Below are 15,437 nucleotides of genomic sequence, written 5' to 3'. Positions count from 1 at the left end.
GGGAAAGAGCACAAAGAAGTATTATACAGTACAGTAGTAGGAACATTCGAAATTGAAGATGGTGGAAGGTGCAAACGGGAGAGCACAGGAAGTGAGGAGAGCAAAGATGGAAGGAGCTCTCCCCTAGACTCGTTCCCGACCACGGCCTGAGCTGTGAGCAGCCATCCAATGTTTATCACTTCTACTAGTAGTGTACCACCCATGTTACTAGTTTAAGGTAAAGCCACGCATCGCAAGACCGAGTTCAAGTATGTTCACTTTGTGATATTGTTTTCTGCGGATGCAAGTCCACCGCGAGTGTTGTATGGCCCTGTTTGGCGCCACATTCATTTGCCACGGTATCCAGCCTCTCATACTATATTATCCTGCAGTCCGTCATATGTCGATGTCCATCAGTATGAGCGAGTGTACTTGGAGAGGTAAGAATAATAATTTGAAATCCGGTCTGAGATGACTGGAGCACAAGTATATATCCAGACACTTGGAACTTTTGAAAGTAGAAACACCCATGAACCCTCTAAAATCCGTGACATGGCGAGCGAAAACGTATGGCTACAGCACTTCAATAATTCCTAAAATGGTTGTTTGGGTAAGGGAAACATAACTTTAACCCCGGATTGGCATATTAGTGCAGTTTGAAGTCTCGGACGGGATGATCCTCCGTTCGGATCTCATATCGATCTTGACCGAGACCACCGTAATTCGGCATCCTTCCCAGGGCCTTTCAAAATGGGACAAGTAGTAGTACAACAATCGTTCGACAAACAGAGCCATAACCCCAAATTATGGTGAAGACGTGTGGCTGCAAGAAGAATACAGGGAACGGGTCCCAGGTCTAGAGGTGGGAAGGGAGAGATTTATATCTCCCTGCTCGATGCCCGCCAAGGTGTTTGTAGAGCGGCGCAACCCGGAAGTCCGATGGCACGGCGTTTCGCAGCCTCCGGACATGATTTTTCTGCGTATATCGAAAGTTGGTTTTTGGTTGATGAGGTCTCGTAGCATTGTGGTTCTCCTGTATTGATACAGCACGGTTACTGTACCAGACTTACGAGTGTTGTTCGATGTGCACATGGAAAGGCACCCGACGGCTAGCTACCCCCCAAAACCTCCAAGAGCCTCAACCTGCCCCGAATGTCTCCAAGGTGTCTGCTGCGTCACCACTTATAAGATGCACTTGTGCGTATATCGTGATGATCATACATATCAAGCAAACATGGATCCTGTATTGTGTCGAATGTGCGCACACCAGACTCGAAAGTTTGGGAAGTACGCTAGGCAGGCGCTTGGGCCACCAGGAAACCCGGTTGCCAGGATGTCGACGCTCCAGCTGGCAAAGCAGGGAAGAGGCGAAGCGGCAGGTCGGCAAAAAGGCATCGCTTATACCAGTTGCAATTCTGGGCAAAAGCGATCTGTGCAACGTGCACAAGTGACAAGTTCAATCTCCATCCTTCAAGTTTCAAGCCGCCGCTTTGAAAACCGCCGTAATCGAAGTGGGACAAGACAAATCCCCCCTTTCGAGCGACCTGAATATCGTGGATTTATTGCCGTTGTTGCAGAGCTGATATTACCCAAAGTATCTCTGCCTCGACAGAATCTGGAGTACCTGGAACTCAGTGAGACAAGTCAAAGAGGGCGCCAAGACTGGTGAGCGGGATAATCGACAGCGTGAAGGGGCAGGTCGGCAAAAAGGGGAACCGAAGAAGCCCACATCAAGGCTGTCGATGAATCCCTCCTCTTCCTCCCCCTCCTCCTCCTCCTCCTCCAGAGTCCAGGACTGAAGACTCAAGGCTGAGCGGGTCATGACAGACTGTGGGTGACGGTGGAGCACTGGCGTTCGGCTGCCCCTGAAAATGATGACCTGACTTGGAGTTGGGTGCACTAGTTGGACTGCGAGGGTGTCACAAGTCCAAGTTCAAGTGGCTGCTGGCAGATTGACAAAGGCATGCCAAGGTAGGTATATGTGCACGCTGTCATCCAGGGCGAGTCGATCATGGGTGATTATCTGTATGTATTCTCGGAACTCCATCGAACAAGTCAGTCGGTCCAAGCATGACATTGAGAAATAGGGCTTGGACTCAGTGACGTATCGCGATGTGTCGTGGCCTGGAAGAACAACAGAACTATCGAAACATGATGGGGCTCCGCTCATGCCAGCCAGCGGCTAGGTGGTGGTGGTTCATGGGTTCATGACTGATCATGGCTGGATCGCGATGGCAGCAGGGACCGTTGCTCGTCCAAAAGTGTTGTACTCTGGCTGGAGACGAGAGCATGGAAGCGGGACATTTAAGCATTCACTCGGCCAACCTCGTGTCTCGCATGTCAGCGCGATCCATCAAGGGTTGGCAGTGGTGTGTGAGTGGTGGAGGTGCATCCTTTGCCTGCCGGACGAACCGAGTGACCAATGAAAGCAAGGCAAAAGAATTGCAGCAAGTTCACAAATTCATACCTAGGTACCTCGGTACCCTGGTCAGCGGAGAGAAAGCAGCTGTCACCAGATGGCATGCAAGACCTGACATGCAGCATTGGATGTTCTTGGACTGCATCACATCAGCAGAGACCGCTCCAGAACTGCCCTGGAGGAGGCCTGAAGTGATAAGTGAAATGATGATTACAATCAGCTTACATGTATTCGAGTATGTAGGTAGAAAGGCTTCGGAGGTAGGAAGTAGATGCACGGGGAGTAGAGGCAGGTACGCCCGGGGTTATACATGCAAGTAGTAGCCCGGTACATATCTAAGTACCTACTTACAGTACCTACTACAGTCACCTGCACTGGAGGCCAATATGCAGATGTTGTTGTTGTTGTTTTATTTAACGTCTACTAATATGCAGATGGAAGGAGCAGGAGGTCATGTCAGGTCCTACATACCTACCTATGTAGTACCTACTCCTACTCCTAGTATAGTGTGCAGTGCACAAGAAAAAGAGGACAACGACTGAGCGGAAAGTGGACGCCCGGACACTTGTTTTCCGACTCCTGCCCTTTTCTGTCAACAGCATGGCGATCGGGCTATCGTGTGCAGCTGTGGACTTGTGAGCGTTCCTTTTGTCACGACAGCCCTGCTCGTCAGACTCAGTTTCATCGCTTGGGTGCGCTGGATGCAGTACGCGATATGTTGAGGTACTTAGTCAGATATCTTCAATGCCCGACATGTAGAACTCTTTCCGCACTCTCCTACAGCCTGCGTATGCATGAATTTAAAGTTTTTTATTTATTTATTTTTTTTAATTCAAAACATGTTCGTCTTCGTATCGTCTCGTACATATCAAGACTCCCGTCGGATTCGGAACTTCTTGTATTGCATCTCCGTGTCCGTGTGAAGATTGCTGTTGAATATGTGTATGTATATATATGGCAGGGGTGAGAGCCCTCCGTTCCATCTTCAGCCTTTAGGTTTCTTTTTCCAGCAGTCCCACACTACTGCCCCTGTCCAGGTATACCTCCCTACGGAACACCCCCTTCAGTCCGACTCCGCCCTAGGATATCGCTGGAAATCGGTGGTAAGAGGTATCTGACTGACATCTCGATCGCACCTGGACCCGTTGTCACCTGCCTGCCTCCCAGCTTTTGAAAATGTACCGCCCGCTCACCACCGAAGAATGGTACTTACCCCCATTCCCAAAGCCACCGAACGGCCGGACTCCAACGATCCCACCTGGCAAGTTCGACATAAATCGGCCATACCATAACTTGGATCAGACTCCCGCCTCCACTGCCCGTGCCTCTGCTGTCATCCCCGTCTCCCCGTCCTCCAGTCCACCAGGCAGACCGGGAGCCTAGTCTAGTACAGGAAGTCCAAGTACCTGGCTAGTCTAGGTCGCCCAACTACCCCTAGTCAGTAAAAGAACAACTTCCGTCCAACAACTTGAACACCCGACTCCCACATTCAGGTTGTTGTTCGCCTTCCGCCCCTGCCGCCGCCGCTCCACGCTCCGCCCCCCCTCCCATTCCCCAGTCTTCCATCCCGTCCGCTGCCTCTGACAACCACAAAAAAACTGGCTTGGTCATTCCGCCGACCCCTTCCTTCCCTTTGCCAGGGACTCGAACCCATTCAAAACTTGCAAACATCCAGTCCAGCCCACGCCATTTCTCCCCTTGCCCTTCTTTCTTTAACTCGACAGGGCTACGCTGGGCAATCATTTACTTCGACCTGACCCGACACAGACACGCGCGAACAGACCCTTTTCTGTCAACGTCAGCAACGTCAACGTCAACCCTGCCTCTTCGTCGGTCACGGCACGCCATGCTTTCGTGGCAATTAGCACTCTAAAATCCCGTTTGCTTGCCTGCCATCGCGTAAAGGGGATTTTACTACCGACAACACGCGTGTGGCGACCACCCTCGCAGCCGCGACTTGGAACGCGTTGAAAGGATCACGACCAGCATCGCCGATACAGTCCGAATCAGGCATTCACCTTGTTTGAACAGGAATCCTTCGTTGTGCCCCCCCAGGGTCGTCAACCTCTATTTCAACCTCAGCCTATTCAACCCACCCCGGACTTTGCCAATTTTTTAATACCTCTACCGGCCGAGATCCAACTTTTCCGTTCGTGGTTCGATCGACTCCTTTTGACCACGAACGTTGGGGCGACGTCGACAATCGATGCCTTTCGAATTTGATGGTCCACGACCGACAACACTTCAATCTGCAAACATGAGTTCTCCTACACCAACTCAAAAGACCATCGCGGATCGCCCACCACGATCGAAGCAGCGGGTTTCGATGACGTGGGCTGAAGAAGATGACCCTTCCTCGAAAACTCGCACTCTCACGCTTTCCGAGCAATATGTAGAGACGAAGACGGTCACGACTACGACAACTACTCAGCGAAGATTTTCTCCCATCCAAATCCGAGAACCACAAATGCTCGACCCCAAAGAATACCCGCTCGCTGCACAGCCGACGCCCATGTTCCTGAAAAATTTCTCGTCCACGTATACTGTTCCTCAAGGATTTCAACACAAAGGTCAAATATGGTCTCCAGTTGGCGGCTTTGGTGTCGATGGAAATCAACATCGGGTAGAGAATATCGACTACATCGAGGAGCCAACAGTCGAGAGTGGTGGGTCTCTTACCCCTTCTTTGATTCAGCGACGTCCGCAACCCAAACGACTTCAGAGACCTAGCAGTCGGTTCGATTCTCCCAACAACAGCCCCTTGCCGAGATCTATGGCCAGACTAGGTGTGCTTACTTCCGATACCGAGCTTCGTCGCGCACTGGCAAAGGGGCCACGCCATCAACGCTCCCCCCGGACGGATACAGATTATTTGGCAACACCTGATGAGGCCGAAAGAGATAGCGGTGATTTTGACCATGATGCCCCAGCGCTTCAGCTCGTGAACACGACGGAAGCTGAGACAAGCCAGTCAACCGCTTATGATGACGCAGAGAGCCAGGCTGGCAGCGAGACTCAGACCGTCTTCAGCGCGGTTGCTACGCCCCCCATTACGGATGTCGAATTTCAACCCGCTGCCGATTACGATGAGCCTCTTCAACAAACGGTTAGGGGACTGCACGCGAGCCACGCCATTAGTGCAGTAACCGCACAAGACGCCAGTTTGCCCAGTCCGCGCCTATCGCCTACGCTTGCTGCGGCTCAGCTACAGCTAGGACCTTCGGATGATGAAGGTGCTGATGACGAGGTAACAGCCTCTACTAATGCTTTTGGCCGTAGCGGCCCGAGTCAGTGGCTAGATGAGACACAAGGAACGGGTGATGCGGACGCTGAGATGGTTGATGATTCGCTTGTTCTATCACCAGGTCGTTGTGATTCTACCATTTCCCCGTCTCAGCTCGACGGAGCCTATCACCATACCCTGATGAACCCCGACATGATGATCGACAGCTTTGATGCTATGCCGACCCAAATGAAGTCTTGGATGATCTACCAACTTTTGCGTCGGTGCCCCCGGAAGACTCTTCAAGCGGTTGCTGATGTTGTCAACCCAGCCTTGAAGTGTGATTTCTTTCGACGTCTTCCTACCGAACTCAGTCTCCATATTCTCTCTTATCTGGATCATCGCGATCTTTGCCGGGCAGCACAAGTATCAAAACAGTGGCGTAATATCGTCGATAGCAATGAGACAGGTTGGAAGGAACTGTTCGACCGGGATGGCTTTCAACTTGCTCCTGGTGAGCTTCAAAAGGCCATCGCTCAAGGGTGGGGTTGGCAGGATCCCGTTGGCGCGTTGGAAGGCGAGGTCGACCTGAGCCAGCATTCCAAACTGACGTCAAGCGAGTCGGAACTGTTCAAGTCTGCAGTCAAGTCTGAGAAATCAGATAAGGCCGACACCAGCCCTACCCCCAGGACAAGATCTTCGAAGCGCAAGCGCCACGCAGGCCACACAAACACTGAAAGATCCAAGCGTCGTGTCAGCTTTCAGGACTTCAGAGAAAGGTTTCACCAGACACACAGGTCGGAGGGACCCATGTCAGCCGCTAGTGCCGCAGCTTTGGCCGTCCCAGATCCCCAGATTGGGCTTCCAAGCCTACGTCGGCTTCACCTTTACAAGTCTCTGTACAGGAGACACTACATGATTCGCCAGAACTGGACCAGCGGGAAGGTTAAGCCCAGTCACGTTGCCTTTGCGGCGCACCCTCGCCATGTCATAACCTGCCTGCAGTTCGACGAGGACAAAATCATCACCGGTAGTGACGACACGCTGATTCATGTCTACGACACTAAAACCGGTAAGCTGCGCACGAAACTCGAGGGCCATGAAGGCGGAGTCTGGGCTCTTCAATACGTTGGGAACACCCTGGTTTCGGGCAGTACCGATCGGTCTGTCCGTGTCTGGGATATCCAAAAGGGTATTTGTACTCAAACATTCTATGGGCACACGTCCACCGTCCGTTGTCTGCAAATCCTCATGCCGACGGAGACCGGGGAAGTTAAGAACGGCGAGCCGGTCATGATGCCCGAGAAGCCCTTGATCATTACCGGGTCTAGGGATAGCCAGCTGCGCGTTTGGCGCCTTCCGGAGCCGGGTTCTCGCCGGTACATTATGAACGGGCCTGCCGCTAATGAAGAAAACTGCCCCTATTTTGTCCGTATCCTTTCCGGACACGCCCACTCTGTCCGGTCCATTTCGGCTCACGGGGATACTCTGGTTTCGGGCAGCTACGACAGCACCGTGCGTGTGTGGCGCATCAGCACGGGCCAGCAGCTCCATGTTCTGTCCGGCCACAATCAAAAGGTTTACTCGGTCGTCTTGGACCACAAGCGGAATCGGTGCATTTCTGGCTCGATGGATAGCTTCGTCAAGATCTGGGATCTCGACACTGGTGCATGCTTGTACACCTTGGAAGGGCACAGCTTGCTAGTTGGACTTCTCGACTTGCGTGACGAGAAGTTGGTCTCGGCTGCGGCGGACAGCACGCTGCGCATCTGGGACCCTGAGAACGGAAAATGTAAGCACACTCTGATGGCCCACACCGGAGCGATCACGTGTTTCCAACATGATGGCCGCAAAGTCATCTCTGGAAGCGAGAAAACCGTCAAAATGTGGGATGTTCAAACGGGCGAATGCATGCAGGATCTTTTGACAGACCTTAGTGGGGTCTGGCAAGTAAAGTTTGACGAAAGGCGGTGCGTTGCGGCGGTGCAGCGTGGCAATTTGACTTACGTCGAGGTATGTGCCAATCTCCTTGGCAGCGACATAACGCCAGACGCGCACATGAGCTGACTCGAAGGTTTTTAGATTCTTGATTTTGGGGCCGTCCGAGATGGAGCTCCGCCCGAGGAACTCGGCAAACGTAAGCTCCTTAATGAGGCAGAAGTCCAACAACTTTTGCTTGCAGAAGGCGAATAATTCGGACAGAAGAACTACGCATCAACGACAACGCCAGCGGTCATGAAAGCATGGACTTGAACTTGGCTTTCATACAGTCAACCTGTCAGCGAAATGCGGCACCCTCAAAATAGAAACCCAATCAACAGTCCACTGGAAAGAAGGGCATATCAGGGTAGAAAGGTCGTCGCGCGCAAGAGTAACTTCTTCAGAAGCTAGACAGCCACTGCTCGTCTTAGGACGCTATTTCAAAGCCCAAGCTAGCCCGGATCTGGGTCTCTCCACACGTTACCGGACCTTTTTTTTTTTTTTTATCTCTTTTTCCATTTTTCTCAAAAAGTCATGATCATTTTCGATGACTTGCTAGGTGTGTATGGGGTACGAACGGAAACCACTCAAGGGCAAATGGGAGAAACAAAGCGAACGGAGTCAGGGAACACACGTTTTTGTGCGGAATATCGCACATCAATCATATCAGCATTTCAAGGTGTTGGGAGCCCGGTCATTCTCAAAGGTTTTTCCACGGAACGTTTTCTCTCTTCATAATTTTCTTTGTACGTTGTTCATCTCTTGTTCTCCGGCGTTAGCATGTCAATCTCTTGTTTTACATACTAGTCTTATCGATGGCATTCGATTGATATCTACCTACATCGATTGCGCCTTTCGCCTTTCAGTTTTGCCATTCTAGTTCATTTGAATGAGAACAAGGAGGAAAAATCAATCGAGACTTGGGAGCCTAGGGTATAGTTGCCCATTCGTACATGACCGTCACATCAAATCCATTTAAAACTTCCGTTCGCGGTCTACACAGTCGTTTTTAATAGTAGTTCCTTCATCTCAAAATGGGATTGGGGTGGAGTGGCGGTTCATCATTATCAAGTGAACTCGCATGAGTAGGAGGAAGAGCGAGGGCAGGTGAAAATACAGTCGTCTTGAAGTTATAAGCGATCTATGATGGCGATCACTGATGTGGTGGTTCGTAGTAATGATGGCGTCGTTGCGATGTTTCTTAATTCAGTTATCGTTATCTCACTCAGTTTGCACCGGCACCAGGGTTACATAGCAACTTTATGATTTTAGAAGATAACCTGTTCATGCTCGTGAGTTCTTGTTGGGGGTGCCTCACTCCGATGTGCCCAAACTGCGAACAACAGCCAGGAAGAGACTAAGAAACCCTGGGGGGAAAAAAACATGATAAGGGCCACGAGCCAAGACAAGAAAGTTTATCGAGACATGCACATGCGGCTCAAGTTGAAGTTGAACGAGCTGCTAATTCCCATTAATATTCTGTTTTTGTCTGACTACCTAGTTACATACTGTCTAAGTGATGATGATCAAGTCGAGCCTGTCGACTTGCTGTATGCATGTATAAACCATTATTCCGCGTCATCATCATGATGAACACTTCTCGAAAACACCACGGCAGAGGTACTCATGTAAGTGCCCACTTATGTACCTAGAGACCGACCGAGCATTTCGTGCCATGCCGACCACACACACCAGAAATTCGACCAGAAAAAGCAACCAAAGCAAAAAGGCAGAAACTGGGAGTGTCCTCAAGGCAGTTAGGGAGGTAAGCACGACCGACGTCGAGTGGCTCGTCCCCAACCTTAAGGTATGCAGAGTGGTTTTCGCTCCCAGTGCATGGATCCATATGCAAAGGGAAGGACCAGCAGGACAAAGCAGGAGCAACACGTTTGCCAAGAAAAAGAAAAAAAGTAAGAGTGTATGCTGCGACAAAAATTGGTGGCACTGTTCGGTCCCTGTGCATTGAATATTGATACGTCCAAGCCTGCATCGGCCAACTTCCGTGCATACTGCATACTGCATACGTAGGCCTCGCTGCATAGAGGTACCTTAGCGTATATGCAACGAACTGTAGTGGAAAGGTCTTCCAATCATAGGTGCTTTGGATTTTGGACTTCTCATCTTAATTAAGGTTAAGACCAAGGCCAAGGTCTATATCTAGGAGGGTTCCTCCTCCCTCCTTTTTGTTCTCTCCCGTTTCCGTTTGTTGTTGCTTCTCCTTTCCTGGGTCAGAGTCAGAGACAGAATCATTGCTCTTCTCTTGTCCCTCATTAGAGGTACTGATCTTCTTGGCTTCGTCGGGATCTTCTTGATTGATGTTTCCCCAGTTCCAAGGATGGCCCCAACCCTTGCCCATGCCTCCCCAGCTGTGATCTGCAGAGGAAGAAGGAGCATAGTGGGTAAGTGGGATTGTTGATGTCGGAGCATTATCGATTATGGTTTGGGTAGTGGTGGTGGATACCCAGGTGGTGAGGAAGTTAATCTCCGTGGAGTGAGAGGATGAGCAAGGAGGGGTCGAAGAAGATGTGGAAGCGGAAGTGGATGTGGTTGAGTTTGTCGAGCAGCGGGTGGTGATGGTTGACCACTTTGGTTTTTGCCAGGCTGTTGTTGTAGGAGGGATTATCACGGCTGTGGAGGTGCTGGTGGTAGAAGCACAAGGGGTTGTAGTTGGGAATGTGGTGGTGGTGGTGGTGGTGGTGCAAGGCGTTGGCTCGTTTTCACTGTGGATATGAGTTAAAGTGGTCGTAGTCCAGGTGGGGGATGAATTCAAAGTCAAAGTTGAACACGGAAGTGACTCGCTCTGCACCCCTACCGGAACAGTGACAGTCGTGTTCGGCTGCCAGTTCGGTCTCGGATCAGGGTGAGAAGGCGGATGAGGATGAGGGTCAAAATGAGGCCATTGAGGCTTGGGCCAAGCAGGCGGGCCGCTGTGTTCAGTCCGGGAATCCGAAGGTGTCGTAGACGTGGTTGCTGGCCTTTCCCACGATGTTGATGTTGTTGTTGACGTTGATGTTGACATGGGCGTTGACCAGGAGGATGAGGTAGACCAAGAAGATGGTGTAGGTCTCCAGCGGTTGTCACCACCGCCAGACATGGTAACAGTGACCGTCACCAAACCCAGTCCATCCCGATCAACACTAACACTGGGATTGGGGTGAGACGCCCAGTCCGAATGTCTCCACCCATCGTCCGGACGGGGCCAACCATTGCCATTGTGTGGGTGGCTGAAAACAGGTGCTGGCCGAGTGACAGTAACCACCGAAATCGATACCATCGTCGACGCGGGGGATGATGCTGAGCTAGCGGGCTCAGTAACAGTTGCGGTTTGAACCAGCGCATCCCTATCCGGCCCCCAAGCTGGACCTTCGTCGTCATGGTTAGGGAGTTCATGATCCCACCCAACCCCAGCCCCGGCGTCAGGTCCCCAGCTGGGTTGCGGTTGCCCCTGCGGTTGCTGTTGAGAATCAGGATAAGCGGTAACCGTGACAGTTTTGATCGTCTGGATCTCAGCGGGCTGAGACCATACCGCAAAAGGCGGTACACGAAGTCCAGCTTCGGTGAGAGTAACCGTCACCACTTCCTTCTGTGAAGATGAGGGCGAGGGGAAGGACAAAGTTGAGGATGTGATCGTAACTGTCTCTACTGATGAAGCAGTAACTGTTACTGTCGAGGCTGAATTCCCGCATGGCGATGGCGGTGGTCTCGGTGGGTAAAAGTTGCCATTCTGAGGAGGTTGGTGGGGGATACTGTGGACTTGGACGGGTAGAGCCCACGCCAGGAGGGCAAGAGGGAGAAGTGAAGGGGACATCATTATGGGAAGAATAAACTCAAGACACCGGGTGTTGAGCTGGTGAATACTTGTCTAGTTGGTGATCTGAGGTCATGATGAGAGGTGGATGGTGTGGGATTTATACAGCTTGTCGTTGACGACTTGGAACATCTTTCACTTCTGCCTCTTTGGGTTCTTTGGACATGGGGAGGGAGACCGGCGGAACATTGTGGTAAGGGAGCTTCATTGAATTAACTGTACTAATAGGTTTCTAGTAGAACGCAGGGTCGCTAGACCAATGCCCTTAATAACAAGGAGGGATTCTTCAACTGTTCACGATTTCTTCAACGTGAAGAGACCGACACCAAAGATGGACACTTCTTCAGGTGGGTTCTTTGGCACATGAAAGCCACCTGATCAGTAATGAATATAAAATATTGCCAATTCCAAAGTAAGGGTGAGATATCTTTAAAGCACAGAAGCCAATATTGCTGATAATATGTTCGAGTGTCTTTTCAGAGTTGAAGGGAAAAGTCAAAGTTGGAAGTTGTCTCAGCAGTTGTCGTTAACATCCCTGTCCCCCCAAGCCCCACAGGCACCGGGGAAGTCCCCACAGCAAGTGCCAGGGAACATTTCATTGACGTGCGTGGGCGTCCCTTGCAGGGGCAGCAGGGCTGAAATTAGGTGGGTGACTGCGGCAGCAGCGCGACCGCCGCCCGCTGTGGGACAAGCAAATTCCATTCATTTGATGACCTGAGTGCCCCCCTGGACGCCCGGGCGGCGGGCCGGGGGTGGTGCCCTGGTGCTACCTAGCTCGAGCCCGCCACTACCATAGGTGCCCGCCAGGAGCATCCAACTTCCACTTTCCGGTTCCCCGTCCTGCCCGACTGAGGTGCCACCACCCAATTCTCCCGTCCGGCAACCTTAAGTAACGTCGCCTTTGGTCGCCGATAACCTCTACCGTGGAGGTACACGATACCGCTCGACACCGACACCTCCCCGTTTCCCGCTCCATTCCTCGGCGGGAGAAGCCCGATGCTATACACCCTCTTCAAGTCGATTCGCAGGCGGTGACTAGTCACCCTCAACATGGCAAGTAGGACGAGGGCAGGTTCCCTTGGGTCGATCGAGTCCAAGCACGGCTTGATCGGGTCTGTTTCGAGGTGGTGGACGGTACGTGATGGCTTCACCCTTATGGTAAGGATTGGAGTAGATGCTAACGAAGACACTTTGCATGTACAGAGATCATACACTTCGGACTGGGTCGCTTTCTCCCTCCTCCTCGTCGGATACATCTACATCGCGGCTTTCGTCGAGCCTTTCCACCGATTATTCACCATTAATGATATTCGTATTTCGTTTCCTCATGCCGAGGTTGAGCGGGTGCCTCTCGGTATGTTTATACCCTTTTGCCCTTCTGCCATTTTTGCCTCCTCTGTCCCTTTTCAGTCTTTCCCCCTCCCCCTTCCCTCACCCATCCCTTCTCCCAGCTTCCCTATGCCCCTCCCTTTCCAGTCTAACCATAGTACTAACCATCATGTCCAACCACCAGCCCACCTCTTCGGCTACGTCCTCTTCCTCCCTCTGGCCCTCCTCACCCTAACCAACTACCTCCTCTCCTCCCCGCGGCACATGCACCACCTCACCACTTTAGGTTTCCTAACCTCCATAATCCTCACCACCTTCCTCACGGACCTCATCAAAAACATGGTCGGCCGCCCTCGTCCCGACCTGATCGACCGATGCCAACCCGACCCTTCCACCCCTCCAAACAAACTCATCAGTGTCGAGGTATGCACGCAGACAGACCACCACACCTTGCACGACGGCTGGCGCAGTTTTCCCAGTGGGCATAGTAGTTTTGCGTTTTCCGGGTTGGGGTACCTGGCGCTTTTCTGGTGTGGGCAGTTCAGAGTGTTTGCGAGCAGTTCTCCTCCTCCGTCTTCTTCTCCTGGAATCATGGAGGGCATGGAAAAGGTGCTGGTCCGTCGGGATTTGCTGAAAGCGTTACTTTGCCTCAGTCCGTTGCTGGGGGCGTTGATGATCGCCATTAGCAGGTGCATGGATTACCGACATGATGTGGAGGATGTCTGTGTGGGCGCGGTGATGGGGTGGGTGATTACGTATTGGAGTTATAGGCGGTATTGGCCGAGGTTGAGCAGTGTGAGGAGTGAGGAGCCTTATTCGGGGATGACGGGGGAGCGGGGCGGGGATGGGGTCCAGAGTAGTGGGAGGTATGGGAGGGTGAGGGATGAGGAGGAGGGGGTCATCGGAGGAGGGTTTCAGCGAAATGTAGGAACGTTTGATTTGACTGCCCCGGTGGAGTTGGGACCTTTGGAGAGCCCTCGATGATGAGTGGATGAAGGCTAATTTGGATGGTTTCCGTAGATATCTTGATTTGATACTGTAATGTATCTTGCTTGCGCCAGATGTGCGTGTACACTCGAAACTTTTGCCTTCTTCAGATATGGCAGCTTTCGAGCACGGGGAACGTCAAAGAGCATATAGCTGGGAGTTGGAGACCCATGTTTGTATATCCATTTCATGATTTGGCGTACCACGGTCATTCCTTGTATTAGTACAGAAAGCGCTCTCTAGACTAAACGCAGGCCGGCTTTCCGCTCTGTTCCCCATCCTGAACTATGCGTGGCATTCATCCATCTTACTTGTCTTCCGTGTTGTCGTCCTTCGCCAAGTCGTGTTCCTTCAATAGCGCCGTGATCTCGTCCGCGCTCCATAGCCTGTGGTAGATCTTGCCGTCCTTGGTCTGGCCAACCGTCGCAAACTCGACTGTCGTGGAAACATTAGTATGATTTCATCCATGACCACAATATCGCCAAGACTCACTCTTCTCCGGGCTCAGCTTGGTCGAGTCCATGGTCTTGCTCAACACCTTGACGGCCATGGCGCATGCCTCCTTGAGCGTGCAGTCCTCCTTGTAATCCTGCTTCAGCAGGCTCTGGGCGCTCGCATTGTTGGCGCCCGCACTGGTCGCCTTCCAGCCGCCGTAGTTACCCGAGGGGTTGCTGAGGTAGAGCTGGAACTGGCGCTGGGGATCCCAGCCGGCGTAGATGAAGGAAACACCAAAGGGACGGAGACCACCGTGTTGTGTGTAGCCTTGCTTGAGATCGCAGAGACGGCGCACTAGCTGTTCGCAGGGGATGTCCTCGTTGTAGGTCAAAAGATAGCGTTGGGCGGCTTGTCGGGCGTAGTTGATGAGGATGTTGGCATCGGCTGTCATGCCGGCGACGGCGCAGATCATGTTGCTGGAGGGCAGCAATAAGGTTAGCGACTGTATGATGCAGAGCAAGAAAGGGATGCGCCTACTCGTTGAGAATGTAGAGCTTCTCGGCCGATGTGTCTTGCTCGAGGAGCTTGGAGGTGACCTTGCGCTCAGCAGCTAGGACGATGCCATCCTTGGCGAGGATACCGATGGCGGTACCGGCATGGGAAATGGCTTCAAGAGCATATTCGACCTGGTACAGACGACCTTCGGGGGAGAAGATGGTTGTCTATGAGAAAGGCGTGTCAGTCTATGTGCGAACCGCCAAAAGCTTCAAACAAGCTGCCATCACCACACCACCACTGCTACCCCCCCTCCTCCGCCCACTACTTGTCGATAGGTAAGGCAGGCTGACGGGTCACTGCCCACTTACTCGGGAATCGTATCTTCTCGCCATGGTTTAATTCGATATGGCGATTACTTGCTGGAAATTGTCTAGTTCTTGGTACGTCGTTCGCAAGCGCCAACCCAGTGCTTGTCTTTTGCGTCGTGGTGGTGATGCTGCTTTGGTTTGGTTTGTATTCCTTCAACAAACTGCCGTGGAAGATGGAGGGCGGAAGGCGGAAGGCTTGACGCTGAGGTGCAGCAGCGCAGTGGACTTAGTGCTGTCAGGTCGCCCTGGAGCTCCAGGCAAGCAAGCATCCAACGCGTCACCTATGGTCGGGCAGGTACCTAAGGTAGGTACCTCTACCTCCTTCCCTTGACACGGATGAAGGTTCAGATTAGGTACCTACCTTAGGTTGCCCGCTCGCCAGCTGCCAACTGCCTGCCGGGGTCTCTGGAT

At 52.2% G+C, this 15,437-nt stretch overlaps 5 protein-coding genes across 6 annotated transcripts; 3 read left to right on the top strand and 2 right to left on the bottom strand.

The window, feature by feature from the left end:
- Positions 1–4,019: 4,019 nt before the first annotated feature.
- Positions 4,020–7,814, top strand: NCU05939 (cell division control protein 4; the record flags this gene model as incomplete). The annotated part of the gene is made up of 2 exons (XM_953690.2): positions 4,020–7,634; positions 7,704–7,814. The coding sequence occupies exons 1-2, from the start codon at positions 4,605–4,607 to the stop codon at positions 7,812–7,814; spliced, it is 3,141 nt and encodes a 1,046-aa protein (XP_958783.2). The 5' UTR covers positions 4,020–4,604.
- A 134-nt stretch (positions 7,815–7,948) lies between these two features.
- On the top strand, positions 7,949–8,868 carry NCU12131 (hypothetical protein). Its single transcript, XM_011396759.1, has one exon. The coding sequence runs from the start codon at positions 8,167–8,169 to the stop codon at positions 8,479–8,481; it is 315 nt and encodes a 104-aa protein (XP_011395061.1). The 5' UTR covers positions 7,949–8,166; the 3' UTR covers positions 8,482–8,868.
- Positions 8,869–9,723: 855 nt separating this feature from the next.
- On the bottom strand, positions 9,724–11,412 carry NCU05940 (hypothetical protein; the record flags this gene model as incomplete). The annotated part of the gene is made up of 2 exons (XM_953691.1): positions 9,724–9,974; positions 10,386–11,412. The coding sequence occupies 2 exons, from the start codon at positions 11,410–11,412 to the stop codon at positions 9,724–9,726; spliced, it is 1,278 nt and encodes a 425-aa protein (XP_958784.1).
- Positions 11,413–12,161: 749 nt separating this feature from the next.
- On the top strand, positions 12,162–14,027 carry NCU05941. Of its 2 annotated transcripts, XM_011396676.1 has the most exons (4): positions 12,162–12,543; positions 12,613–12,763; positions 12,923–13,662; positions 13,759–14,027. In XM_011396676.1, exons 1-4 carry the CDS (start codon positions 12,460–12,462, stop codon positions 13,765–13,767), a joined length of 984 nt encoding a protein of 327 aa, XP_011394978.1. In that variant the 5' UTR covers positions 12,162–12,459; the 3' UTR covers positions 13,768–14,027. The 2 variants fall into 2 exon arrangements, with proteins under 2 accessions (XP_011394978.1, XP_011394977.1); XM_011396675.1 differs by having other exon boundaries at positions 12,272–12,543; positions 12,923–14,000.
- On the bottom strand, positions 13,736–15,407 carry pca-3 (proteosome catalytic alpha-3). Its single transcript, XM_953693.3, has 4 exons — positions 15,027–15,407; positions 14,698–14,882; positions 14,218–14,636; positions 13,736–14,160 (listed from the first exon to the last, which is right to left on the bottom strand). The coding sequence occupies exons 1-4, from the start codon at positions 15,048–15,050 to the stop codon at positions 14,033–14,035; spliced, it is 756 nt and encodes a 251-aa protein (XP_958786.1). The 5' UTR covers positions 15,051–15,407; the 3' UTR covers positions 13,736–14,032.
- Positions 15,408–15,437: the final 30 nt, after the last annotated feature.

Source organism: Neurospora crassa, linkage group VI, assembly GCF_000182925.2.
Source record: "Neurospora crassa OR74A linkage group VI, whole genome shotgun sequence".
NCBI classification, from domain to species: domain Eukaryota; kingdom Fungi; phylum Ascomycota; class Sordariomycetes; order Sordariales; family Sordariaceae; genus Neurospora; species Neurospora crassa.
Note: the sequence above shows the minus strand (reverse complement) of the source record. Positions and strands in the feature narration are given on the sequence as shown.

Excerpts from the sequence above, each read along its gene's own strand:
- NCU12131 (XM_011396759.1), top strand. The coding sequence starts at position 8,167 with ATGGGGTACGAACGGAAACCACTCAAGGGCAAATGGGAGAAACAAAGC.
- NCU05941 (XM_011396675.1), top strand. The coding sequence starts at position 12,460 with ATGGCAAGTAGGACGAGGGCAGGTTCCCTTGGGTCGATCGAGTCCAAG. Across the intron at positions 12,544-12,612 it reads CTGTTTCGAGGTGGTGGACG|AGATCATACACTTCGGACTG; the intron begins GTACGTGATGGC and ends TTGCATGTACAG. Across the intron at positions 12,764-12,922 it reads GGTTGAGCGGGTGCCTCTCG|CCCACCTCTTCGGCTACGTC; the intron begins GTATGTTTATAC and ends TCCAACCACCAG.
- pca-3 (XM_953693.3), bottom strand. The coding sequence starts at position 15,050 with ATGGCGAGAAGATACGATTCCCGA. Across the intron at positions 14,637-14,697 it reads AAGCTCTACATTCTCAACGA|CAACATGATCTGCGCCGTCG; the intron begins GTAGGCGCATCC and ends GCTGCCCTCCAG. Across the intron at positions 14,161-14,217 it reads CAAGCTGAGCCCGGAGAAGA|TCGAGTTTGCGACGGTTGGC; the intron begins GTGAGTCTTGGC and ends TTTCCACGACAG.